Source organism: Anas platyrhynchos, chromosome 1, assembly GCF_047663525.1.
Source record: "Anas platyrhynchos isolate ZD024472 breed Pekin duck chromosome 1, IASCAAS_PekinDuck_T2T, whole genome shotgun sequence".
NCBI classification, from domain to species: domain Eukaryota; kingdom Metazoa; phylum Chordata; class Aves; order Anseriformes; family Anatidae; genus Anas; species Anas platyrhynchos.
In genome coordinates, this window is record NC_092587.1 from 146,241,137 (window position 1) to 146,267,830 (window position 26,694).

Consider the following 26,694-nt stretch of genomic DNA (forward strand, 5'->3'; position numbering starts at 1 on the left):
CTCAGGATTCTCCACCCAAGAAGAACAAAGGAAAAAAGTGAACAAAATCATACCTGGAGTTCCTGGGATTCCTTGTAATCCAGGAAAACCTTTAAAAAGAGAGGTTTTCAATTAGGCAATCAAGTCAGCAATGCTATTATCCTGAATGCAATTCTATCACATATTAAGTACACATTATAAGCAAGTATTCACTGTATCAAAAGTTAAATAACTCATAGATATCTGCAAACAACACACTTAGTGAAAAGTCCCTGTGGTGTGCCATCTTCTCCATTGGTCTTTCTTCAACAGGGAAATGTCTGTAATGGGGAAATTGAGAATGCTGTCTATAGGAATTTCCTGTCTACTGAGGAATTTTGCAAATAACACAAGTCCATTTAAAGAATTAAAATTTAGCTATTGACTTTTTTTGAGGCATCTCTTCAAGATTCTCTGCACTATTATCTACTTTGTGATTGTATTCACTTCTTTATTAAAAAATCTCATTGTATTTTTTAACCTCCATAAACCCAGGCCCCATTTATTCTTTTCCAAACTATTAATGAAATGCTGTCTTATTAATGATGAGAAGAAGTGTTGACTAAAACTATGAAAAAATGTAATAATTTGAAAGCAATTAAATGAAAAACTGGAACATTCCACAGTTACATAGAGCTGCTGAGCCCACAGACAGTGGGATTTTAATTTCCTTTAGCAAGAAAATGAAAAGCACAACTCAGTCATAAAGACAATGGAGAATACGTACCTTTTTCACCTTTTTGACCTTTTTGTCCAGGCAAACCTGAAACTCCAGGGTCTCCCTTTTCACCAAAAGCATCCATTGGTCCAGTATCTATAACCTGAATCACAGGACAAAGATGAGGAAACTAGAAACACACAACTGTGCTCTAGTAGTTTGTATGTCATCCATCCCAGCCTGATGGCACAGAAGCCACTTTGTTTTGTGTTAACAGCTTTGAGCAGTTTTGGTCATACTGGCAATCTCATTGACAGGTACCAATTTCTGTGAGAGTGTTGTAGCTGCTGAGGAATTACCGGAGAAAATAAGGATTTCATATTCTACCAAAATTCCTTCATATCAGTCATATGCTTAAGTGGAAAACTTGATAGCACCTTTCTGAATGAAGATGATGTAAAGAAACCTCAGTATGTTCTAAGCACTGATCCATTGGGTTTGTGTTACCTTTCATCTTAAAATACTCCACTCCAGTGATTTCTACTGTTGATCTGAGTTTGACATAGAAGATACTAACATTTACAATACAATATTCAAGAAGTACACACCTTTTTTCAAAACAAATGAACAGATGTTGGGAATTTTTTCAGTTGCTGGGAAAGCAGCACCATCAAAGATATGTCTGCTGCTAACTAGTCCCATTTTTTATTTGAAGTGTTAAAAAATTTATAGACTACAATGCTGACAGATGTATTCTTTTGAACTCTCTCTTAGTTTGTACTGATTAACAATGCCTAATAGTTCCATTCTCAAAAACATTCAAAATTCATATTCTTTGAAAGCTCCTTTCCCAAATTTCAAACATACTTCAGAAATAAGGCTTTTGTTTCCATTAAGAAAAACTGAGGACATGACTGATTTGAACAAGATCAGAATATGCATAATCTCTCTCTTTTTTTTTTTTCTTTATGTTTGAGTGCTTTGACTTTCTCAAAATTTTTATCTTCATTTAAATTTAAAATAAAACAAGAATTTGTTTTACTTACTCTTCCTGGAGGACCTTGAGGACCTCGATCACCTTTTTCACCCTAAAGGAAAATACAAGTTATGCTTTAAATCCAGATCAGATGTTCTTCACAAAATAATAATAATAATAATAATAATAATAATAATAATAATAATAATAATAATAACAATAATAACAATAATAACAATAATAACAATAATAACAATAATAACAATAATAACAATAATAGTTTCTTTAGCAAATGAACTCTTTGACACAGATTCACACAAAATCCAAATGCTAAGCACCTGGAATATTATACTAAACAATAATTTGTTAGCATAGCAATGTTCATTTAACACTGCTTTACATGCATATGATGTTTCAGTGCACACCTATGAACTGGCCATACGAGCTCATAGCTCCTCACTCTGTAGTGACAAGCACAGGCTCTGACTCACCTTAGCACCAGGTTCCCCAGGCCGTCCCGGAATCCCAAACCCTCCAGGCAAACCCTGAACGTAGAAGACAGTGACACCAAAAAAGACAAACATAGTTGCACATTAGCTCTGACAGCATCCAAGTTTTAAATTAAACTCAACAAGCACAATAATTTTAAGTAAATAATTTGGAAGGCTAGAAAATGTCAACCACTTATAATACACAGACAACTCTTTGGTTTTGAATGTAAGAAATAGTATAATTCAGTGAAATACATACAGGTTGTCCTTTTGGTCCTGGCTCGCCATCTTTTCCAGGCTTTCCCTGTAAAACAGCAAGTTCCACTCTGCTTAAGCAGATGGTCACAGGTACAGGATTTCTAAATATGATGGGTGAACTACTAGAACAAAATAATCACTACCGTAACGCATTCATTAAGAGTGCTAAAACAGCTGACAGTGTAGAGGGTAAAAAGCAAGCAAACTGTGACTGCCTGGTGCTTATACTACTCAACATACTACAAATTATATCCTATCCAACCTAGATTTCTGCATTCAGCACTGGGACCCCCAGCACAAGAAGGACATGAAAAAGATCCACCAGACCAAGGTGGTCAGAAGAATCTTTTTATGTTCTCTCTGATTGGAATTAGCCATATGGTAGTCAAACAATTCCATAAAACTACAATATCAGATCTTAGTATTGGCTAATCTTTTGTGCCTTTTCTTAATTTCAGAAGGAGCTGTGATTTCCTTGAAGAACAATAGTTATATTTAAAAGATCTTTGAAGCTTTGTTCAAAGAACTCTGCAGAACCCGAAAGATTTATTTTTGAACAATGCAAAGATGCTTCCTCAGCTGGCTCCAGGCCAACATTTATCCGTCCTTCCAGCTTTCAAACCCTCATTTACTGTAGGAGTAAAAACATATATCTGATAGCAGGGATACTTCTGTCATGCATCTTTACTGATAGGTTGACAGAACACTCAACCTTGAAGTATAGTAGGAAATAAGGAGGAAGACCTCTTTCAGACTGCAATACAATTCAATGCCTATAGCTGTGCTTGGTCATTTTCTAATGGTTTATGATGACCCACAATTTGAGAAACTGTAGATACATTTTCATGTAGAAACTGCTTTTGCTTACCAGATCAGCTGTGAAAGATACAGCATGGCTCACAGAAATTGTATGGATGAGACTATGATATAGGTCAAACTAGGCAAATGCAACAGACATTGTGGCCTTATGGTCAGGCTAGAAACCAGCAAGTTAACTTTTATCAGTCATCTAATTTTTTTTTGCTCCAGTCCTGAGTATCTGAAACAAATTCAACACTTGGCTAAAGTCATTCATATAGTGTGATTTGCTTTGCTTTTCCTTCTGTTTTGGAATGACCTTACCTTGCTTCAGTTGGGATCAATGGGAGTCTTGCCTCTGCCTTCAGCACTGCAGCCACTGTCTTTAGTTACGTGAAAGCATGTTACCTATTAACTTTACTGGATGTTATCACTATCTTGCCTTGTAAACCTGCCCTTGTTGTTTGATATATACCAAATTTAATGTTTCACTAATAGTTACTAAGTTTAATTAGTTTAGGGATGCAATGCAATGACTGTAATCACATTATTGATACTTACCTGTGGACCAGGCGCCCCAGGTTCACCTTTTTCTCCTCTGAAAGCTGAGCCTGGCAATCCCTGGAAGGCAAATACATACCAGATTAATAATACTGCCATATTTAAAAGTAAATTTGCTTTTAGGTATAAAGATATTCAGGGCCATCATTAGATTCTTCAGTATTTTTATTGTAATAAAAAAAATCTACAAATACTTACTGGGATTCCCTGTTCTCCCTTTTGACCTTGTTCACCCTAATGTAATTATAAAAAAAAGGTAGATTAGTAAGGAAAATTTTACCCATAATTCATTTAGGCTGTAAATCATTTACTTCTTCATATCAGACGTAGCACGTTTAATACTGTTCTCCACTTCAAGAACTATGCCTAATAGTATGACATGCAAAAAGAGGTTAGACAAAACACAAAACATGAATCCATTAAGCTATTTTTTATGCTAGTATATATTGCTTAGAGGGTCTAATTCAATAACTGAAAATTAATGATAATTCATTAACACTCATACTCCATGGATGCGATTCTGTAAATGAAAAGTCCAGTGTAAGCTACTTAATTCAAATTTTTATAAAATTTAGGATTTACAATGTTTATCGATTCTGCTTCTTCAGAAAGTCTTCTGCTATTTGTGTTACTTCTTTATGCAATTGTTTATACATTTGTCATCATATTTTTCAGAGAAACTTCCAGAAAGACAATCAAAATGTATTACATAAATCCAAACAGTTTTGAATAGTTGGCTGTGGATGACTCATTATTTTCTTCCTCTTTTACTTCTGTTAGTTCTAACGACTACTATTGAAGGTTGATCATTTAAGGTCTCACCTTTTCTCCCTTTATGATTTCGCTTCCTTTTTCTTTCGCATGTGGTGAAGGTCCTGGTGGCCCTGGGGGACCACGGACTCCTTGTTCTCCCTGTCAACACCAAATCCGGGACAGACCATTGAAAACATTACTGAGACCAACTTCAATAAAACAAGTGTGGATCATATTTTTTCATTGTGTGTGCATCCACAACAGAGTAAAAACCATATATGCTTATATAATGAAATATGACTATCTTTCATGGTAAAACACCTCCAAAAAGGATTGATGCATTTCTGCCATAAAATAACACATATCAATACTGTTTATTTTTTGCTAAGCCTAAGGTGTCCAGGAAATCTCCACATACTTAGTTCTATTATCAACATTTTTCAAGCAATTCTATGATAAAAAGTTAATCTCAATGATGTACCACGTCATGAAAAATCCTATCCAGTAGGAATAGTATGCTAAAAAAAAAAAAAAAAAAAAAAAAAAAGCCTATGTAATGATTTACTTATACTCCCAAAGGTCTCTGCCAATGACATACGTAAGAAGCTTTTGGAGAAGGGCTCAGACACATTAGCAGTTTACCCAATAACCTATGACTCCAAGCATTTCTTGCCTCCTGAAAATGCAACATAGAGCACTTTATGCATCTTTTTATGATGCATTACCTCTCATCTGATGCTGGCTAAGGGAATAAATGGGATCAGGCACCAAAGGTAATACATGGTAACTCAGCAATGCATCAATGCTGAAACAGTCATGCAGCAGGCAGGAAATCAGTCATCACAGCAAAATCAACAAACAAGGCAAAAATAAGAAAGGTCATTTGCTTGGTACTACTGCAGCAAAGGGCTAGGAGTTGGACAGCATGAAGTCTCACGCTGCACTCTGGGACATTGACCGTATTTATGAACAAGGTGGCAGCATTGGCAACTAAGAAAATAACTGCATCACCATTTGCAGTCACACAGCACCAGCAAGGCTGCAGCTCTCTTCCACTTTAGCAGGTACTGCAGCACAACAGAAGCCCATGTAGAAGGCAAAAGGGTTGATAGAGAAGGATCGGTGTTGACACTGTATGTGTTTTGGGCAATTTACTTTGGACTAACCACGCTCTCTTCCAACAGGTTCAGTCCTCAGCACTGACTGTAGCATGCTCCTGAAGCACAGCTTTTGGTTTAGTTTCATGCTAAAGGAAACCAGATTGCACTCTCTCAAAAATGCTCCTAGTTGAGCCAAAACACAGGGGACAACCACAAGATCTGACTCAAAACCACACCCTCTATTCATTCTAAAGCAGTGATACAGACAGGACCTCAAGAGCCCTATCTCAACTAATTCCGACAATTTCAGACAGCATATATCAGAACGAAATTGTTTTCAAATTAATCTCATGATGAGTCCTAATATGCAGAGTAAATGTTTCCAGATCTCCCTACGATAAACTAAAGTAGTTGGTACTCGTCACAGCTAGAAAACAGGATAACAGTTACAGATAAAAATCTGTAACTGTTTAGGACTTCTGTTCATTTAGCTATGAGTTACAGATTTGATTAACTCAAGTTGCCTAAAACTTACAATGCCTTTGAGCTGATTTTCTTCACAGATTAGTTCCAGAAGTTTATTTAGTTAAAACAAATAGTCTCAAGAATATTTTATGGAAGTTGTTCTCTAATTCTTTAGAAGAGACTTACCTTTTCACCTTTTGGACCCTGAAAGCCCAAACCCATGTAGCCCTGAAAATAAAAATTACACATAGTAAATTTTCATCAGCAGTGAACATGTGCAAACATACACACATACAGAAATGTTTTGTACATGGCTAAAGTAAAGGGAGTATGAAAGACAAGATAGGTCTTTTAAATGCACATATTAAATAAACAAATAAATCATGTCCTAAACCTCCAGTTGTCACAGCAATTTGTGAAAAAAAAATATATATATATATATAATAAAATTTATTGCATAGTTTTAGTGTCATCATGCTCTTTTTTCAACATTTTACTGTTAAATTTTGGCATTTTAAAATGAGTCCCAATAATCACAGAATGTTGTAATTATTACTGACTTGATCAACTGAGGCAACAGATCTAATCAAAAATAAAATAAATAAATGAAAAAATAAAAAGCTTTCTCTGTGATGCCTCATCAACTTATCCCCAGATTGCAAGAAAACCCACTCCTTTAGGACTATTAGTTTCCAAATTTGGGGGGTAACTGATGTGCCAAATAACTAAACAAGCAGATAATCTTTATAATAAAGTCTTACCTTCTCGCCTGGAGGTCCTGGTGGCCCTGGGGGACCCTACAAGACAGTACATTTCAGCAGACATATATAAAGTATGCTAGGCTGAATAATTCCTTATTCTATAATGAGATCAAAAATGCAAATCTCTCCATTAAACCAAGATCGAAAGTATTTTTCTGCTACCGCCTGTAGCTTCCAACTTAGCCTAAATAATAAAATAAACAGAACCTGTCAAAGATCTTTCATCAGAGCTGGCTTTACAGTTAAGAGTGCTGGATCTAATCAGCATGTAGACAGGAGACAGTCACAGAAAATCTGAGGTACTGCACTGCAAAATAACTTCACTAATGACTTTTTTTTCCACAGTTTTGTGCACTACTGACTACATAAATGGACAGTGATAAACATTAATCCTCACCTTTCTTTCATTAAACTTGTTCTTTTTTACATCAACAAGTGCAAGTGCTGACTAAACTGTATGACCATTTTCCTTTAGACCACTTTCAGTTTTCTTCAGGAGGAAAACATATGCTCACTTAATAGCCAGAAACACTAAGTGGACTTTCGTCAGATGGAAGTAACTGATCCCTATGAACATTACCCGCATCCAGCACAGGAAGAGACGACATTAGATATCTATTAGATCTGACAACATTTCAGATAGTTAAAATGCCTTCAGCATTAGGAATAATATGAATTTGATGCTGTCCTGCTTTCCACAGTGCTTCTTACTCAACTGCCCATAATAATAATCTCAGCATACATTTTGATTTAGATCTGGCTGCTAGGTTTGTAGTTTGTGTTCTATAGATTAAGTGCGGGAAGACAGAGAAGGAGGATTAAGTATATCACAACCCCTTTCCCACAAATAAAATCCTCCAAATCCTCCAAGAAGATGACTCTAGGAGCAGTGCTATTGAATACCTATGTACCTATGCAATCCTACCATGACAGAATCTAGGAGACTAAATACATAGCCTGAAACCACAGGTTGTCTTTCCTAAATCCTAACACCTTGTAGGACTTTCCTGTAGGTGAAGTGCAAATCACCATTACATGTGATTCCATCACAGGAAACTTACTGGTTCTCCTGGAAGCCCTGGTGGCCCCATTGGTCCCTGAAACCCTGCAGTTCCAGGTGGACCCTATAAAAAAAAATGAAAAGGCATAATTAAAAAGTGATATGTATTTGGCAATTTCATGATATTTATATAATTTTAATTGAAACTCTCTGGTATTCAAACATCATTTAGACTTACAGGTAGTCCAGGTTGGCCAGGAAAGCCTTTTTCACCTTTTAGCACACTAGAAGGTAAAAGACCAATCACTTCACCTGGATCTCCCTATAACAAAAAATAAAATAAAATAAAAACAATAGTACTTTAATATCCATTCAAACACATTCAAAAATGTTAAGATAAGAAGAAAGTTAGAGCTATGTAAAATCTGGAATCATTTGGAAAATTCCCTTTTAAGAGTCACCTCACTTAACATCTAAGAGATTCCAGTACCAAATCATCATTCATACTCTTATTCTCTGCACTGTAATGTGTAATCAGAAAGATTTTCCCACCAATCTATCACTACTACAGCATTAGTAGACAATGAGAATGTCTGGCCTGGCTATTAATGGAATTGGTAACTTTGCGGTCTCTTCTCCAGGATGAGATCTTAGTCTTATAACTAATTTTGAAATCAAAGCTCTCCTTTTTCTTTAAAAAATAGATACACTTTGTCTTTCTTATTTTGGAAAACTATTCCAATTGTTACCTGCTTCTTTATGCCTCTTTTTCTGATAGCAAAAGATCCTGTTTTTTTTCCTGCATTTTTGTACAACATTGCTATAACTTGAGGGGTGACTTTCTTCCACAAACATTCTCTATGTTAAACTACTTTGAAAACTGAAATGCCAGTATGAAAACAAATGTTGGAAACATAAAACCTATCTAAATCTTTATGCACAACTTTGTGGCCACCACAATACTTATGCAAAGTTAATGATATGTACTATTTTTTCTATTGTGCTTCATAAAATACTTACACTTTAAAGACCTGCATGGAACAACACAAACGTTTAATTGTTATGAACTGGATGTTGTTCCACTGCCTTTATTTAGGAGGACTGCAGAGCAGAGTACAAAGTGAAGCACACCAGTACAGTTTTTTAGTGCTTAACGAAGGACTGCTAGTCTTAGAGGGTGTAGAGCTCATTCTAATTCTTTTCATTAGAAACAGGGTATGATCACATCTAGAGCAAAATGTACCTTCATTCCAGGAGGTCCTGGGGGTCCCTGTGGAGAAAGACATGTTTGATGTTATTTTTCCTCAGTATTGCATATTTTACATTTTATAATCTATATAATGTCGTATAATTATATCTAAATTTCAAGAATCAGAGTTGAAACAAGTGAAGTGAATGAAGCGTGAAGAATCTACTTACTATGCTCCCAGTCAGTCCTGGTAACCCTGGGGGACCTACTGGACCTCTTTCACCCTAAGGAGAACAGAGAAATCGGTTTTGTTTAGGGAACACTTTTGAAGGATGTTTTTATTCCAACACAGAGATGTTGTTATAAACATATGTAAATGTCACCTTTGTTCCATTACATCCTGGAATGCCAGGTGGACCAGGAGGGCCATCTTGTCCAGGAATGCCCTACATAAAAAGGAAGTAAGGAAATTAGCAATCCAGGTCAGACAATCACCTGATGTTCGCTTTTGATATTCTTTGTAAAAATACATATACTTCACACGTACAGGAAGGCCTGGGTTTCCTGGAAATCCTGATGGTCCTGGTGGGCCCTGCAATTGACAAAAACATATTGAACTTGGAAAACTGAAATGACAAAACCACAAAACAACAATGACAAGCTGCATGTCTAGTCTCCTTTCCAGTGGGGACAGTAAAAATCAGAGTAAAACTTTCTTTTAAACTCTCTTGGGAAAATAGCCCTAATCTCCAAACCTCCCAACCACAGCATTTTAGCGATTGGTGGCTGAAAGCACTTTTTTATATTTCTGTAATTTTTAAGCAGCAATATGCATTTTATTCAACTGAAACTGCATCGGAACCTTACACAGGCATAATGAAGGAATGCAGAGTTTCTGTCTTCTCACAACCATGCTTCACAACGTGAAATTTACTGTAGACACCTCTTCATAGCAGAGGAGGATGCTAAGTCACTGTAAAGTTGCTTTTTCATCTTTCATCAGACACATCAGTTTGTCAATTTCATTTTTATCATCCAAAAAAAAAAAAACACAACTGATTTGAAATAACTCTCTCTCCCTGAATAGCTTTCCAGTGTAATGAATCTGGAGTTTGACTTGGCACTTCATTTTCATCCTACCAGTTTATTTATTGTGGAACAGAAAAGATGTATGAGATTCCAGAAGCTCAGATAGCATATTTGCATCTTCCAAAACTTTACCATTGCAAAAGTACAGTCTACTTGCACTGCAAACCATGAATGGATTTGCCAGGTGATGCTAATTTATGTTAACATACAGGATACCATGAACTTCATGGACTGAAATGAGGATTTCTTGATCTATCAGAATACCTCTCTATAATACTTTAGACACTGTGACTGATTTTGTAAATTCTGTGTGCTGCAGGCCACTACAGGCAAATGGAGAACACAGCATTTTGTAAATCTGTGGACAAGAGGGCACAGTTTAAAATGTATCATTGCTCATCAAGTCACTCAAATTCTCTTTCATCAGTACATTACAAAATGTGAAAATGCTCAGAATGGGCTTGGCATCTGACAAAACACAAGAAGACACAGCCCTGGCTACTATAATATACTAATTGAGCGTTTTGTAAGTACCACATTAAACAGAAATTACAACAGGAAGGCATGTTTAGGGCCTCCCTTAAAACTGAAGAAGTCGGGGGATGAAAGCCCCAGCTTTAATTTGTCTCTACACCCTGTGTAAATTTTTAACATATACATGCTTGTGAGTGTGTCAGCATCTCTGCTGGAGCACTTCAAGGAGGTTACGTGGTTCACATTGTATTGGAATTAAGCCTCTTGGTAGGTCCGAAGGCTCTCAAAGGAATATTAAAACCAGAGTTGTTGATGCAGTGATAAGTAATGGGGGAAAATGCAAATGGGCAAAAGCACTGACTGCACAATGCAGAAAGAACTTCAAAGGCAAGAGCAAAAATCCTGAATTATTGTGCAGCACAAGGGGATGCAGTTGATTAATGCAAAGAAGAGAATACCCCATCATCCACTTGAAGGCAGCGAGGAAGAGTGAAAGACATATAAACATGAACAGACATGAAAACATGAAAGACATATAAACACGAAAGACATACAAACATAAACTACAAAAATGTAAGTTAGAACTCACTCTTGTTCCTTTTGTTCCTGGCAGTCCTGGTTCTCCAGTATCACCCTGTAAAGGAAAAGAGATAGCTTTGTCTTTCCTAGGGACAACAATTTAGGGAAATCTGAGTGTTTTAAATATTAAAGCTTAATTCCTACCTTAAGCCCTGGTGGCCCAGGAGGACCTTCAGGTCCTTGCATTCCAGGAAACCCAATCACACCCTGTAGACCCGGCAAGCCTCTTTCTCCCTGTGGAAAGAAGAATAGGCATTAGGAACAACACCATTGAAAATAGTAAGAAGTTAAATGTGACAACCAACATTTCATTCTAGTCTTTGAAAGAAGGATTATTATAAATAAAGAAATATTTTTGTTTGATGACAAGTTGGCACAAGGTGATTGTGGCATGACAGAAAAGCACTATTCATAGCATGTTTATACCCCTAGTAATAGGAAGGCCAGAAAATCTAACACCCCAAGTTAGCAGTCATATTCCTGAAAACTGCAAACATCACTGTTCAGCCACTAGTATATGAAAGGCCAGTATGAATCTTTGTCTTACAAGTCATTCACAACAGCAGATTTTGGACAGCAGGCTTTGTCACTTAGCCTTGAGCTTCAGGGTGGTTCAGAGTCAGAGGTGGTTCAAGATACAGGGTCTTTCTGAGAAGCTCAACACAGTGACTGTATCTGTCATCCTTTAGGTTCCTGTTTATAGTCATATGGGATATACATGTTTTCTGCACTCTCCCTATTACTCCAAATGCATTTAAAACACATAAACCTAGAGGCAGAAAATAAAATCCATCCACGCTCTAGATCAATATTGTAGCTGTTACATTCCCAGTGAAACCAAGAGGAACACTGAATAAAGGCTGAAAAAATCTACACATAGGGGAGAGGGGAAAAAAAAAATGTATCCATATATCAAAGTCTGAAAACAGCAAATAAAGCAAATTAAAAGCCGAATGTTCCACACAGGAAATAACTAGAGTTGTCTTTTCAAGGTGTAGGGTGAAACAGGGAGAAGCACCTCATGTTATCAAAAAATGTGGTAATATGAATGAATAAAAGATTAGTGAGCAACTGGAAAAAAAAAATAAAAAGGAAAAGGTATACAGGTTTGGTCAACAACTAAAAAACATGACATCTGTTTTAGAAACTCAAAAAATAGACCAGTTTTCATGGAATACAGTCAAGGTAATAAAATCAACAAAGTTCCAAACACACAAAAGGAAGCTACTCAGTTTTCAATATCTTCAGCAGAACATTGAGAGATGACCGTGCTATTTGTAATTAACAAATGATTTGGTACTGCGAATTTAGGATGGTGAGTAGTTTAGTGAGGAGCAAGAAACTTTTCTCCCATTTGCTCAGGATTACCCTTCTAATAGCTGGTGGGGGTCATCTGAGGACTGAGCAAATAAGTGAAGAACAACATCTGGAGATTGGAGAGCTCACTCTTCAAGTAGGTAAAACAGATACATTGCAAGGAAAACATTATGGTAGGCAGTCAGAGGAAGGGGTGTGATGACTCACAGATGTGGCGCTTGTTAGTTTCTGAAGATGATGGAGTGGGCCACTTGGGTAGGCTTTTGTTCAGATGAAGAGAAAAAGAATAGAAGTGACTGATGGGTAAGATGAAAGGGCCAATGATAAAAGTATGAGAAAGTAGAGGGGAAATTAAAGCAAAATAACCACTTAATACAGAGAAGTGACTTTGGTGGAAATAAAGGAGATCTACTAGTACCAGCTCTATTCAGTGTCCCTGCTGAGGTTGCTCCTGCCAGCCAGAGTTTCTACAGGTCTGGTGGAAATGTGATCTTGGCATTTCATTTTATATACTTTATATTTTATATACTTTATATTTCAAGTCTCAAATAAAAGGACACAGAGATGCACCCAGCACCTACAGCCCCTGCCCCATGGCATGCTAGTGTGAGCTGGGTGTCAGAGGTAACAACCAGTCCCACCAAAGCTTGTGCAGCCATTCCTGCACCTTGCTGAGAAGGGGAAGGAGGAAAAATGGAAGGAGTCAGAGAAAGAGCAAGTCTGAAATTTCTGATAGGACAAATAACATAATAATTTGGTTTTGTAATGCTACTGCAAGGGTTGCTGATGGAGCTGATGTCTGTGCATGCTAAGTGTCCATTCACCTCTTTGTGGTATGTTTCCTGGACGGGCTCTCATGGCAGTCCTTGCCCATGCAAACTGAGGGACATGGTACTTCTATAAACAAAATATCACTCATTTCTTAAAATTTTCCACTGGGAAAAATTCTTACGTTGCCTCTCCTCTCTTTGCTCCCATGAAAAATAGCATCAATTTTCAATAAAAAAAGTACTTTGTGAGGCAATCAAACAGTTTTTCCTTGAAGCACCAAAATGGCACGATCTCCTCTATTTACTTCTCAGTATTCATTGTCGTGCTTTGATAATAAAGTTTGCCAGTTACCAAAATCCTGTTGTGTTGTTATTATAAAACACTGCAAAGCAAAGCAAACAGCCCAACAGATCAAGAAACATATTTCTAAGTCAGCTGTAAAACGTCCAAAGTCCAAGTTCTGAAGTAATCATTTCAGAACAGAATTTTACACTGAACCGTGGGCACTCGCCTTCATGACCTGCTGGGAGATCTATTAAGGAGGCAGAAGACACTCACGTACATAGAACAGTATTTTCCATCACTGAAGGAAAATACAATATGAAGAAAACAAGATTCTTCTGACACCTACATAGAAGTATGAGTCATATATAACCCAGCTAATACTTTCTACACTCAGGAGCTCTGTCCAGAGGCTTTCAATACACTTTGAACCACTGCACCCTGCAACACAGGAAAATATTCATTCTGCCATTCTTATGGAAAAATAAAACAGAGGTTTAGAGATTTCGTTTAGTCTAAGGCTCCCTGAAGACTGTTCTGGCACTGTAAAAGGCCCTTAATGTGCCTGTAAATCACTCACTAAGGTAATGACCACTTTGTCTTGCCAAAGACATTAACCCAAGGCTTGACATAAATAAAGCTTGGACTTCCAGGACAATTAGAGCCAGCTCTGCAAAGCTATCTTCAGACTCCCAGGTTGCCCTCTCTGAGGGGTTAAACATAGCTGCAGAAGCAGGTCAGAGACTGTACAGGGACACTTTGAGCCAAGATACATCCAGGTTTCCCTTGAAACATTGTCTTTTACTGACTTGAACTGTTAGGCCAAGAGGAAGAAAAGTAAATGGCTATTTGTCCAGGGCTTCTGGACACCCAGTCAAGCTGTCAGATGCCCAGAGGCCTGGAGAGCACAACTCCTGAGTGTGTGGAGGTCTTTCCCATCCCAAATACTGCAGCCTCACAGTTTCTGTGGAAAAAAAAAAAACAAAAAAAAAAACAAACATAAAGTTTGTTGACAGTCTTGGCTCTGAGGGTGTGAGAACCACAGGACACAGGATCTCACTCCACACACAATTTGCCACCTTAGCATTTTATTCACAGCCACATTCTAGCCACCTTAGCCACTCATGCTAACTGGGGAGCATGCACTTACCCACTGCTTACACCCCTCTCTCTACTTTGCCTTCCCATTTAATGCCACTGCAAAATACTGAATTAGTAGCCCAACCTTCTGCAGTCTCTGGCTAGACAGACAGTGGGACCTTACTTCTCCATGCCATCCATGGAAACTCACAAGAGTTAGGACAACCTTTTCCAGCCAGACCCAGTGACAGACCTAGGGGCCTTGTTTCCAGGCCTTTTTTTTACTCCACGTGTCAGGCTGTAAGGAAAGAAGTATCGCTAGCAAACAAAGATCTCACTTCAATGCTTCAGTGACCCAGACAGTACCAACTCACACTGTGACATGTCTTTTTGGCATCTGTGAAACTGAATACAGGATTACAGTAAAATTCTATCAGTCTCAAAATGTCTACACTGAATAAAAGAATACAGAAACTGTCATGAGAATTAGTAAACTCATGTGAATGCTGAGCTCCATGTGTCCTACATTGACTGGGTATTATCCTGCAGAGATCACTGGGGTAGCAACATTTGTACTGCTGCTTTCCTACCGAAAGTGGCTTATTTAGAACTGCAAGCTCAGATGAAGCTATCATGTATTACACCATGCATTACAGACATATGCGTGTCCTGAGGATGCTTTGCATTGCAAGGAAATACTTGAGCAGCATCCCTTCCCTGCTTGCCTGCCCAGTTCCTTTGTTCATCCAGTGTTCCAGCCAAACATCCCAACAGTGTTTGCACTACATTTATGTTGCAACTCATTAAGCATCCACACTACATAAATTGGCAAGCACTAGATCACTGCTGTTACCCCACTTATTCTTTGCTCAGCACTGAGATTCCTAGCTGCAATGAGTGGAGAGCATGAGACTCTGACTCTAAGTGCTATGTATTGTTCAAGTTCCAATATTCACAGCTGCAAAATCTTGGCAAGTAATATTAAAAGAGCTTCTGCTTCTTACAAATCAATTCATGAGACTCGGAAATTAAAACAGATGTAACCGAGTCATCTGTACCTCCACTGATGCAATGCAAACTGTCAGAAAACACAAAGGAGAATACATTATTCAGCTCACAAAGATGAATATCCTGCCTCTCAGCTGCTGTCGAAAATACGGAGATGCTATGTAAAAAGACAGCAAGTGCTCAGTCACTGTTGCACTCATTTGATTAGCAAGATGCCTGTTGAAATCCAGCTTTTGTGAAATGCTTCCAAATGCCTCTGCATTAGATAGTTCAAATTAAAAGCAACTGAATGGACTTTTAAAGAGAGGTGAACCTGTTAAGAGCATAGCTACAGGCGCTGACATTTTTGCTGGCATCCATCCTTCCAAATTAGCCATGAAATACTGTTTCACACATGGAGCAACTGCAGATGGCTGTTGAGGAGAGTCACATGAAGCAAGTAGTTTCAGAAGAGTTATAAATCAAGTGCTGAGGGGGAGGAAACAACCAGAACTACATTATAAATTATTTCCCCTATTATTTTGTCTAGGGACTATTGGGCAGGGAGATGTTAGTCTCGAGAGACTGGTAACACGGATATAAATCAAATGTTTGCAGAGCTGTGGGCTCACACAATGTCTGGGCCCATACATATGCTCTGTTCTCCAGTTCTCCAGAGACCAAAGCATGTGGTGAATAACAATGTGCAGAGCTTTCTGGAGGCATTTACGAGATTATCACACAGCCCCTAGCTGGCTTCTCCTGTTCGGTTTGCCTCTGCTGGAGATCATCCCGTGGTAGAGACGGCAGAACAGACATGTGCCTGCCCTTTGGCTGAAAACACGTAACACGGTTTTACAGTGAGATGCTAAAAGGCAGCTGAGCTGGTCTAGTTAGCAAAGTTGGCTCCGCTCCTCTTCCTGCTCCTTTGAAATGGATGTTGCCTCCTGGCCCTTCTTTATAACATTGATGATTCCCTCCAGCACCGCTGCACCAGACCAGTTCACTAAATTCACACACTTTTCCTTGGTGAGAGAGCTTGCTCCGGCCTCAGTGATCTGAGAAGCCCATCAGGTGTCGAGGTGGCTGCCAAAACTGATGCGAGGACACAGCAACGCAGGGCGGAAAGGCCGTGACAGCAACTTCTCACACCAGCACGGCGGGTTGGATGGAGTTCATCTACCAGAGCTCCTCAGCTGTGCCTTTGCTGCAGGAGGAACTGAGCCCAGAGCCAACAAATGCTTGAACTTGAAGGACAGACATCTTCAGATCAGCATTAATGCCGAGTCCAACATCCGTTCTGAGCTCCAGCTTCCTCTCTCACAAGCACACGTGCATCCCTCTTTCCAAAGCTCACGTGCATTGAACTGAAACACTACCAAGAGCATGTATGCCAAAGAAATGCAAAAGCTTCAAGATGAAAACCGAGGGTGCAGTTTTCCAAAAAGAGAGAGACAGGGCCTGACAGCTCAGTGTTCTTCCCTATTTTTCTCTTTTCTTAGTGTGATTTTAGAAATAGTCTCAAATGTTGCTTTTGATAGAGATTAATTTGAGGTCCAGCTGTAATTGTTAATGAAAAATGCACCATTCACATGAATCCTGAAGTTCTCATCACGCCTTGATGCTCTGGTGTGACCTCTTAAAATCCACAGCAACACACAACAGCCTTGCAGTGACCTACACGGTTTCTAGACAGACTGTCCCAAACCACGTGAGAGGTGAATGCAGGCTCTGTGTTTGTTCCTTCAGCTGATATAACTGCATGCACTCAAGCGAATTGACTTTGAAGTGTTAGACCTGTAATTACAATACACAGTGGGAGACACTACTGTGGGATCTGAGTAGCGCTCTTGAGTCACTGTGTTTCTCTCCACACTCTTCTAAACACGTTTTACAGAACTGTAATTGGCTCAGGGCTGATTTCATGAAGAAATGGTGGTGGGGAATAGCAAATCCTTAACTAAAAGAGTATTTCTAACCACCAGAGGGAGTACCGGCATCGAATATCTTTCAGGACTAAAATAAACGTGTACAATAAATATCATCTGTTTGTCCTTAGCTGCACTTACCATTTTCAGTATTTTACTGAAAGTGTGAAGTGGATATCAGTCAAACAGAATTATTGCTATACGCTCACAGCACAAGAGTCCTTAAATGCACTGCGGATGCTTAACATTACAGAATTCCCATGGCACATTCTTCAGTGTGAGAATCTATCTACACTATAGAGATACAGTTCTGAAGCCACACGAGTAACTAGTAAATAATTACACAAACATAACTGTGAAGACATGTAAAGAATCTGTGCAGGAGCTCTGTAAACATCTTGGCTCTCCCAGCAGTTTGGGGGCTGACAGGATGCAGAATGGAAAGAGGGGAAGGGAGAGGAAGAGGGGATGTAAATCAGCAAAATCTGGATTCTTGCACTGCCAGAAAGAATCTGAGAAAATTCACTCATGTGGAAACATGAATCCAGCATGACTAACAGAAGGGGCAGCCATGACTGTTTTGCATCACCTGCACAGCTCCCCAGTCGGGCTGGTTATGGGCTGGATGAGTCCCCTGGAAAACCTGAGGCATTACAAGGGCTGCTCTAGGCTATATGCAGACACACAAAGAGCTCTCCCAGCAGCTGCTGGTGAACAACACTCTCCAGTCATGCCCTTTCTGTCACGATGCTGGTTCTGCCGTTTCCATCTCTCCTTGTCCACTCCCTGGTGCCCTCTACCCATGGGACTCCTTTAGCCCCCAGTTAAACCAGTTCCTGAGCTGTGCTTTGAGGTGGGAACACTGAAAAGCACTCAGTGACTGTGCAAAAGCCAGTGTCACACAAACTTGTATACAAAAGTGTGGAAGGTGCACTCTTGTCACCCTGTGATGGCATCTCACACAGCACGAGCTTCTTGCTGGCTTTGCTGTCATTCCTGCTATGCAATTATCTGCTCCCGAGTCTAGTAAATTTGCAGAACCGGAGAACCTGTGCAGAGTGATCCAATGTGAACTCAGAGCTGCAGTAGTAAATCAAACAGTGTAACAATTTGGTCAGAGAGCAGTTCAGGTTGGCAGTTTGAGGGCTGTCTGTGCCTCCTTCCAAATTGGAGAGCATGCTTAGGCGGGAAGTGTATCTCAGTGTCGCCTGACGGCTGCAAAGAGCATTCCTCAGGAAGTTGCTAAGTGCTTCCCAAGAGTATAAAAATAGAAATAACGATCTTTGTGTATCCTTTCCTCTACATATCTGTACCGACGTGCTTAGTTTGTCTGCAAATAAAATGGGTGGGTATGCAGTGTGTCTGAATTTGATTTAGTAGCTGAAGGAGAATTAAAATAAGCCAAGTCAAGTAAAATTAATATTCAGAAGTCGGTCACTGCTACAGTCTCAACCTCTACTTAATTAGTGTCAAGCAACTGGTTGCTTATCAGCACTGTACAATTTCAGCTAAACCAGCTGTAAGTAATGGCTCCTCCATACTTAATTTATGTGCTTCATGCAATTCCTCTTCTTGCTCATCCCATAGTTATTTCTCATTTTCCAAATGCTTTTCGGATTTTTCAACAAAGGCGCCTACATTTCACTTTCTAGGACTTTCTGAGCCAGGTTAAACTAAGCTCTTAGTGATTCCTTACATTGTTTGTCTTTGGCGATTGTATATTTTGCGGTGTATTTGACTCCAGTGTAGACAAATGTTGCAGACCCAGAAGTAGGTAGGATGCTGAGAAGGAGTGTATTTCTATTTACAGAAAACTGTGATTTAGAAGACATGCTTGGTTTGCCTCCATTAAAACAAAACAAAACAAAACAAAACAAAACAAAAAAACCTTTAATTCATGACCCCTAATTTCACCATTTCATAAGCTAGGAGTAGTCTACCTCAAAGCATCATGGAGGGCGTGGTATGACAAAAGTATGAAGGCAAGAATAACAGAGAGCAGAAGCCAGCAGACAGTGTGTGAGTTTCATTTGCTGACTGTGGAAGTCTGCCTGAACAGTGTTTGGCAGCTTAACACCAACGCATGTGTTTCACTGTCTTCATGTTTAAACATTTATTGATTTTTGTAAAAGACACATCCCATGATGCTTCAGGAGGAAGTCACAAAAACCTGTCACCAAAGGTGTACATGGTGTATTTCCAAAACTTTAAATAAAAATAAAATCAAACTTGGCTCAAGGAGTCCTTTTCCAAAAGTTAGAATCACCCTAGGGAACAGAACAACCTCAAAAAGCCTCAAGAGAAGCGGATGTGGGAAGGAAAAATGCATATGCAGTGTTAAAAGGAAAAAAAAAAAAAAGAAAAAGGAAATTCTATCACCTGGAGACAGGTTGAATCAAAAGGGTGCTATATTTCCCACCCCTTCTGATCATCTGTTGAACTCATTACGTCTGAGTAACTCTTCCTTTGTTTTATTGCACATTGTGTTAAGTCACTTCCAGTGTTGAAGGTCCATGAAAATAAGGGGTAAAAATGCTCCACACCCTTCCTTCTTCATTAGTGAAAATTACTTAGCATTTGTTTGCATTTGGCATTGTTTAAAGGCTCACATTTAAAGATGAAACAGCAGAAAAAAAAAAAAAGTCTTGAACTTTTCAGGTTTTTCTAATTTATTTTTGTTCACATCCTAGACCTGGAATGAAATTTGACGTTGTTACATGCGAGTTTTATACTCTTGCCAAAGGTTTGTCATGGACGTATTTACAGAAAATAATCTCTTCCATAAATAGTAAAAACATGGGCAGCTGGTCCTAGACAGTACAGACTGCAATAAAGTTCTCATAATGAAGTAGCTCATATCTTAAAGAGTACATGACAGACAGTGCTATTCTAGACAGTGCTATTCGAGCTACTTTTTTTTGGTTAGGTTTGAAATGGCATTTCAAAAGTTTTAAACATTTTAAAAGTTGTGTAGAAGTAAGATATCTTTCCACAAAAGCTGGAGGAAATATTCTGGCTTCTGAGTTTTTGTCACAAAAAGACCACAAGGCAAATAACACTAGACCTCAAAGTGTAATGCAATGTTTCTTCAATTTAACCTATAGTCTCTTGACTCAACCAGAAGCATTAGAGAACAGACAGCACAATATAATTTCTGTAGCACCTTCAGCATAATGCAACCTAAACCAATTAAGTTATCAAAGATGCAATAATCACTAACAAATATATAAAACAGATATTTTCCTTATTTTGACACTATGGAGGTCATAAGCATAATCAATCAGTTGTTACTTGCCAGTGAATGCCAACCAGAAGTTGCTGTACTGCTTAGGTGTCTTAAAGGTTGTCTTTTTGACAAAAAAAAAAAAAAAAAAAAAAAAAAGGCTGTGTAAAACAGCATGTCAGAAAACTTAAAAACCTGCGATGTACGACTGCTGCCACCCAGAGGAACTCACAGGAAAGGGACACAGCCACTGGAGCAGGGAATCTGTCCTGGTGAGGGCTAGTCTGAGACTGTGACTCAAATGGACCAGCTCTTCCCCTTTGGTACCACTCACAGTGGCAACACTGATGTTCACTGCTCTTTCCCCTAATCTGATTGTATCCAGTGACAGGCAGGGCAGAAAGAAAGCTTTTCTGCCTGAGGCTTGTACTTTGCATAGCTTTAGAGAGTTTCACTTTTTCAGGCACTATCCTTTCTCTTTTTTTTTTCTGAGGTAAAAAGCATCCCCCAACTCCCATGCCTTGGTACTGGTGTAAATTCATTGCACTTAATACCTAGAACATCCTAAAGAATTCCCTTCATAAGAGTTTTGCCAAGGCTTTGTGTGTCCCCGTTGGATTGCCAACTTCCATCTCCATAGCAGACAGAAAAGAAATCTGAGTTGCAGATTTGTAATTGCATCCTTAATTCACAAACACCATTAAAGGTGCTGCATACAGCTGGCAGCAGCACTTCTGGGCAACACTGACTTCTCTGTTCACTGCTATCCTATACGAGCCCTTGGTATTCTTTCATTTTTTCAAGTAACTCCTGACTTCAGAGTCAGGAGTGCACTTAAATGCACTTAAGACTACACTCCTGCCCTACTGTCCCTCTGCTCCATTCCTGCTACTTACACCCATTTGTTTTGCAGTTCTGCTGCCTTTCAGCCTTCTCTAGGCAGTTGATCGAACTGTTCCAGCAAAACCAAGGGTTATCAAAAGCCCCAAAGCTTTAACTATCCACCAACTACCTTTTTTTTTTTTTTTTTTTTTTTTTCATCAGTTTATAGTCAGCAACAGCATCAAATGAGGAAAGAGTGAGAAGACATCCAGTTTGATGTCAGTGTCTGTGCTCACTCACTTGGTCAACTCAGTATTTACTTTAACTGTACATGGTGATCTTTGACACAAGCCTCAGTGAGAATTATTTTTGTTGGCATATCAAAACATTTAAAAATGTTCCAGCTGAACTTTAGTGGAAGCTGCCACATGCTTTCTTTAAGAGCTACAAAATTTATGGGTAGGTTTTACCATTCTAGTTACTCTTGAAATATTCTAAGGAATAGAAATATGATTTTCCAGACAAGAATCTGAGTTGCTTTCCCCTTGGCTTCACCTTAACTTTGTTTTTCTTCTGATAGTAAGATGATATATAAGAAGACTTTACCCATCACTGAAAGCTAATAATTATTTTCATAATTTAAGTTAACTTTCTTTCCTGTTTTGTCTATAACTCAATTTACTCATTGCTCTGTGAACTTTCTCAGTTTACCTGAAAGAAAATTTAAATCGTTTTAGCATCTCTTGAAAATGCTTTCTCAGATATCCTTGCTCCCTCTGTGACATGAGCTTCTTCTGTGGTTAAACTAAAGAGGTTCTTCAGCTGGTTAGGAATTTGTTTGGGTGATAAAGTACCTTATTATCACCTTTTTAGCAGCTACTTCAAATTTCCTCTTTGGACATTCCACTTTCATGACGTTTCCTACTGCTCTATCTCCTTTGAAGCATATATGGCTACAAGTTTTGCTATTGCTCCTGATGGAAGTGGTTTTTTTTTTAGTGTTTTGTTTGAAATTTGGCTTTATACCCTTTCTCAATAAAACCCAAACTTGAAGAGAATTTAGATCTCCTTTTCTTTAAACCATATGGCTGGCTGTTTCCAATGACTAATCTAAATTATGACCTCTCACTGAAAACGTAGCTCTATAATCTGAAGTAGGAGGTGGCTGAGCTAATAGAACCAAACAATCAACTACCACCAGTACAAGATAAAATAAACCACAAAACCAACTAAACCACTTCTTGCTCTTGGCCAGGAAGACCAGCAAGTGACTTAAGGAGATTACTGTGGTTCCCTAGTAACAATTATACATACAAGATTGCTTGTTGTAAATACTGCTACAGAGAAAATGTAGGCAGAGATATATTAAATGATCCAAGATTAGATGTATCAAGTATGATTAAATTCTTGTGTGGGAACTGACATATCACAGAACCGCCAATTATACTGGCTGGCTTGGTCTAAGATCCCCAGTAAACACAATATAAATTGAATGGAAGAATGATTTAAAGAAGCCTGAGGGGTAAACTACAAAATGCAGCTACTGCTGCTCCCCAGACGTTTGCTGTCCCAGGCCCACAGAATGCTGTCAGCATGATGGAGTATTCGTGTTATGGGCTATTTTATGAATATACAGAAAGCAGAAGCAGACTGCAGGTGTAGTCACATATGACCAGATAGTAAAAAACACCTGCATACCAATACAAAAGTTTTAATAATCACTGTGCTGTCAGTAGACACTAAAAGCATGACTCTGTTTGTGTGGACAAAATTTAAAATTTAGGATGATTCCAAACTACACATGGATATTGCAGAGGCACTGGGTGGCTCTGCTTTCAGAACAAGTGGCTTTCAGAGGAGTGCAGACTTTATAGGTTTTTTCTGAACTGACTTCGACATCCCATTTAGGAAACTTTACTGCCTTCTTTGGAGGCTTACATGATTCAGATCAAGATAAAGCCCTGTAATCCTTTAAGAAACCAGAATGAAGACATACACTAACAACAGTTGTACTAATGTAAAATCAAACACTGTGAGGCTATAGAGTATGCTTTATTTCATGATGAAATGCCTGAGATTATTCTACCAACATCTTCACAAGCACAGATATGCATCTCACAACAGCTGTTGAAAAAGTTATATTATGCCAGCTGAAATATTACTGTGTGAAAACCTTTAGAAGTTGTCTCTGAAAACTAAATATGAACACAGCCTGCCACACAGTATTACTGGGATATATGCTCTTATAGCACTATTTCCATAGAGATAAAATCATCAGGTAATCTACTAATCTATACACCTCAATATAGAAAACTTTGCCAGAGAAATTCAGTCCCATTTGGGCACATGGTACAAATGCTTCCTAGTAACTATTTCAAGCAAAGAAAATCTGATGAATCCAGATGCCACTTAAACGTTTGGCCTGCAAACTGGGAAACTGTACTTATCAATACTTACCATATCTCACTCAGTATTATTCAGTCTTTTGACAGCTTGTTCTTTTCAAGAATAGCAGCTTTGTTTGTGGGCTCTCTTTATGAAATATAGATGTTCTTCTTCCTTGATTTGAACTAAAAGGATTATTTTTCTCTGAGAAAGGGTAAATCAATAAAAATACAGTAGTGACACTGCTGAATTGGCACAAACATTGTGATAATGGCCTGATTTTCAAAAATATTTATGAACCACATGTCTCCTTGAAGTATATCAGATCTGCAGCTGATCAATATCTTTGTTTATTTCATTATTATCTTCTGAGATGTTAGGAAGAATTTCTTTACTGAAAGGGTTGTTAGGCACTGGAACGGGCTGCCCAGGGAGGTGGTGGAGTCACCATCCCTGGAGGTCTTTAAAAGACGTTTAGATGTAGAGCTTAGGGATATGGTTTAGTGGGGACTGTTAGTGTTAGGTTAGAGGTTGGACTCGATGATCTTGAGGTCTCTTCCAACCTAGAAATTCTGTGATTCTGTGATTCTGTGATTTCCCCCTTTCAAGAATGAATAGATATTTTCATGTAATCTGTTAGTCCCTTCCCTACAGAAAACACATTATTTCCTCCCACATTGCCTGCCACCTCTCTTTCAACTTTAGGTCCCTCTCCAGGGTGTATAACATAGCTCTGCTTCCTTGGTGTCCTCACTCATAGTCTCTCCAACTCAGACATGAGCAGGTGCTGTGAATGAGGAACATTTCTACAGCAGTCACTTACGCAGAAACACTCAGCAAAACCATGGAGGAAGGGATGAAAAGCAAATATTAAGCATTTACAGGATATAGTGGCAATGAAATGATGAAAAACATTAAAATGTACATTCTTGGTTAAAAATAAATAAATAAATAAAAGATCTTGATGCTGTTAATATAGGTTGAACATTAAAAGCACAGATTATTGACTTGCTGCATGAAAGGACCAGACCTGCTACCATCTGTTATATTGTAAAGAAAACCCCAAACTACATAGAGTTGATCTGCTCACTGACTACCTGAGCTTCTCTCCAGCAAGAGACTGAAGAGGGTAATTGATTTAACTCGTCAATATCACAAATATTTTTGCTGTATCTGTTCATGCCCAAAATGACAGCAAAAGCATTGAAGATCCTCACAATCTGGTTAACTTAAAAAATAAAATGAAGTGAAATAAAATAAAATAAAATAAAATAAAATAAAATAAAATAAAATAAAATAAAATAAAATAAAATAAAATAAAATAAAATAAAATAAAATAAAATGGCACAGTCAACTCTCCATTACGGAGAGTAACTAGAAAACCCATATCACCTGCAGATAGTGAAATCCTGGGTGACTTTTAAGACTGTACAAAGAGAGTGCAGGAGAGGAAAGACCGGTTGCTGCTGCTGTTGACTGGGGCCACAAAGGTGCCCTACTGATTGTTCACCTAAGCCAGGAAGAGAACTGCCTGGTTTCCAGACACAATATGGCTCCAGATAAACCAGTGCATGCATTTCTGCAGCATGGTCAATCCACACAGGTGGACTGATGCATCCATCAAGGGAAACAGAAAAGTCATTTTTATGTAGGTATAATAATGCTTACAGTCTCAGAATGAGGCAAACAAAAAATGCCAGTACAAATTGATTTGCTCAAGTTTTGTTGCATCCTAAAACAAAACCCCTTGGGAGTAACAGTTATATAAGTAATTAATTCTCTTCTATTTTCTTTCAGAATTTCCTAACCGAGTTTTTTTTTTTTTTTTTAATGCCTTACTCAGTGTGCAATGACAATATCACATTTAAGATTCTTGTGACTTTAAATTTTATTGGGTAATGCAGAGGCAAGGGAATCTTCATATGGTATTTACAGTAAAGAATGAGAATTTTTACTCTAAGGCATTCTAACTGATAAACATTAGAAGATTAATAATTCTATTTTAGTGACAGAAAAAATGCAGTGTTACCTCCACTTATGCATGTTTCTGTATGAACTAAGATGAGTGTAAATACTCATGAATGAGGGGATGAATTATTGAAAACAGTCAGACAAAAGGAATTTTACTCCAGTCTATACAGCCTTTGTTCTAAATAGCAATTAAATGCTTAACCTGCTTTTTCTATCCATTTCAATGGATAGAATTTCTTATCTCCACAGCTACTTGAAATTGTTCTCAAAGTCTAGCTAGGATAAAAGAGAAAATATAGCTTCTGCCTACTTCTGAGTAACTTCTGAGTAATCCAATAAAATGTAGACAAGCATTCAGAAGTCTAATCAGTTTAAACAGAGCTCACACTTCAATGAGGTCAGAAAGAACAGTTAATATGTAGACCGACAAATAAAAAATGCAAGAGGAAACAGTTGAAGATGGTTTAGGTTAATCTATTTAATGGAAAACATCAAGGTATTATTTATTGCTTTATTATTTTAGCAATATAGTGTTATTCTAAAATTTCTGCACCTTCTGTTCTGCAAAAAGTTGATGCTTGATATTACATTAGTTAAAATAACAGCCTGATGTTCAGTGTAATAATAAAGGCTTTATAGGATAAGAGCCATCTGTTGCAATTACGCTCACTTTCTGAGATTTTCTGGAAGAGATGAAAAACTTTAAACTTTGTCAATTATATGCCCTTGAAGAACTATGAGTCATCTTAAAGGCGTTT

At 38.2% G+C, this 26,694-nt stretch overlaps 1 protein-coding gene across 2 annotated transcripts in view; it reads right to left on the reverse strand.

The window, feature by feature from the left end:
* The window catches only part of COL4A1 (collagen type IV alpha 1 chain), a 128,481-nt gene that overhangs the window by 44,036 nt on the left and 57,751 nt on the right, over positions 1-26,694 (reverse strand). For both annotated transcript variants that reach the window (XM_027444310.3, XM_072031892.1), the window contains exons 3-20: positions 11,315-11,404; positions 11,181-11,225; positions 9,576-9,620; positions 9,412-9,474; positions 9,259-9,312; positions 9,083-9,109; positions 8,078-8,161; positions 7,901-7,963; positions 6,840-6,875; positions 6,265-6,306; positions 4,583-4,672; positions 3,959-3,994; positions 3,761-3,820; positions 2,403-2,447; positions 2,144-2,197; positions 1,723-1,764; positions 746-839; positions 54-89 (exon numbers count right to left, since the gene is read on the reverse strand). In XM_027444310.3, coding sequence (XP_027300111.2) covers positions 54-89; positions 746-839; positions 1,723-1,764; positions 2,144-2,197; positions 2,403-2,447; positions 3,761-3,820; positions 3,959-3,994; positions 4,583-4,672; positions 6,265-6,306; positions 6,840-6,875; positions 7,901-7,963; positions 8,078-8,161; positions 9,083-9,109; positions 9,259-9,312; positions 9,412-9,474; positions 9,576-9,620; positions 11,181-11,225; positions 11,315-11,404 — 1,006 coding nt within the window. The remainder of the gene's footprint in view (positions 1-53; positions 90-745; positions 840-1,722; positions 1,765-2,143; positions 2,198-2,402; positions 2,448-3,760; positions 3,821-3,958; positions 3,995-4,582; positions 4,673-6,264; positions 6,307-6,839; positions 6,876-7,900; positions 7,964-8,077; positions 8,162-9,082; positions 9,110-9,258; positions 9,313-9,411; positions 9,475-9,575; positions 9,621-11,180; positions 11,226-11,314; positions 11,405-26,694) is intronic.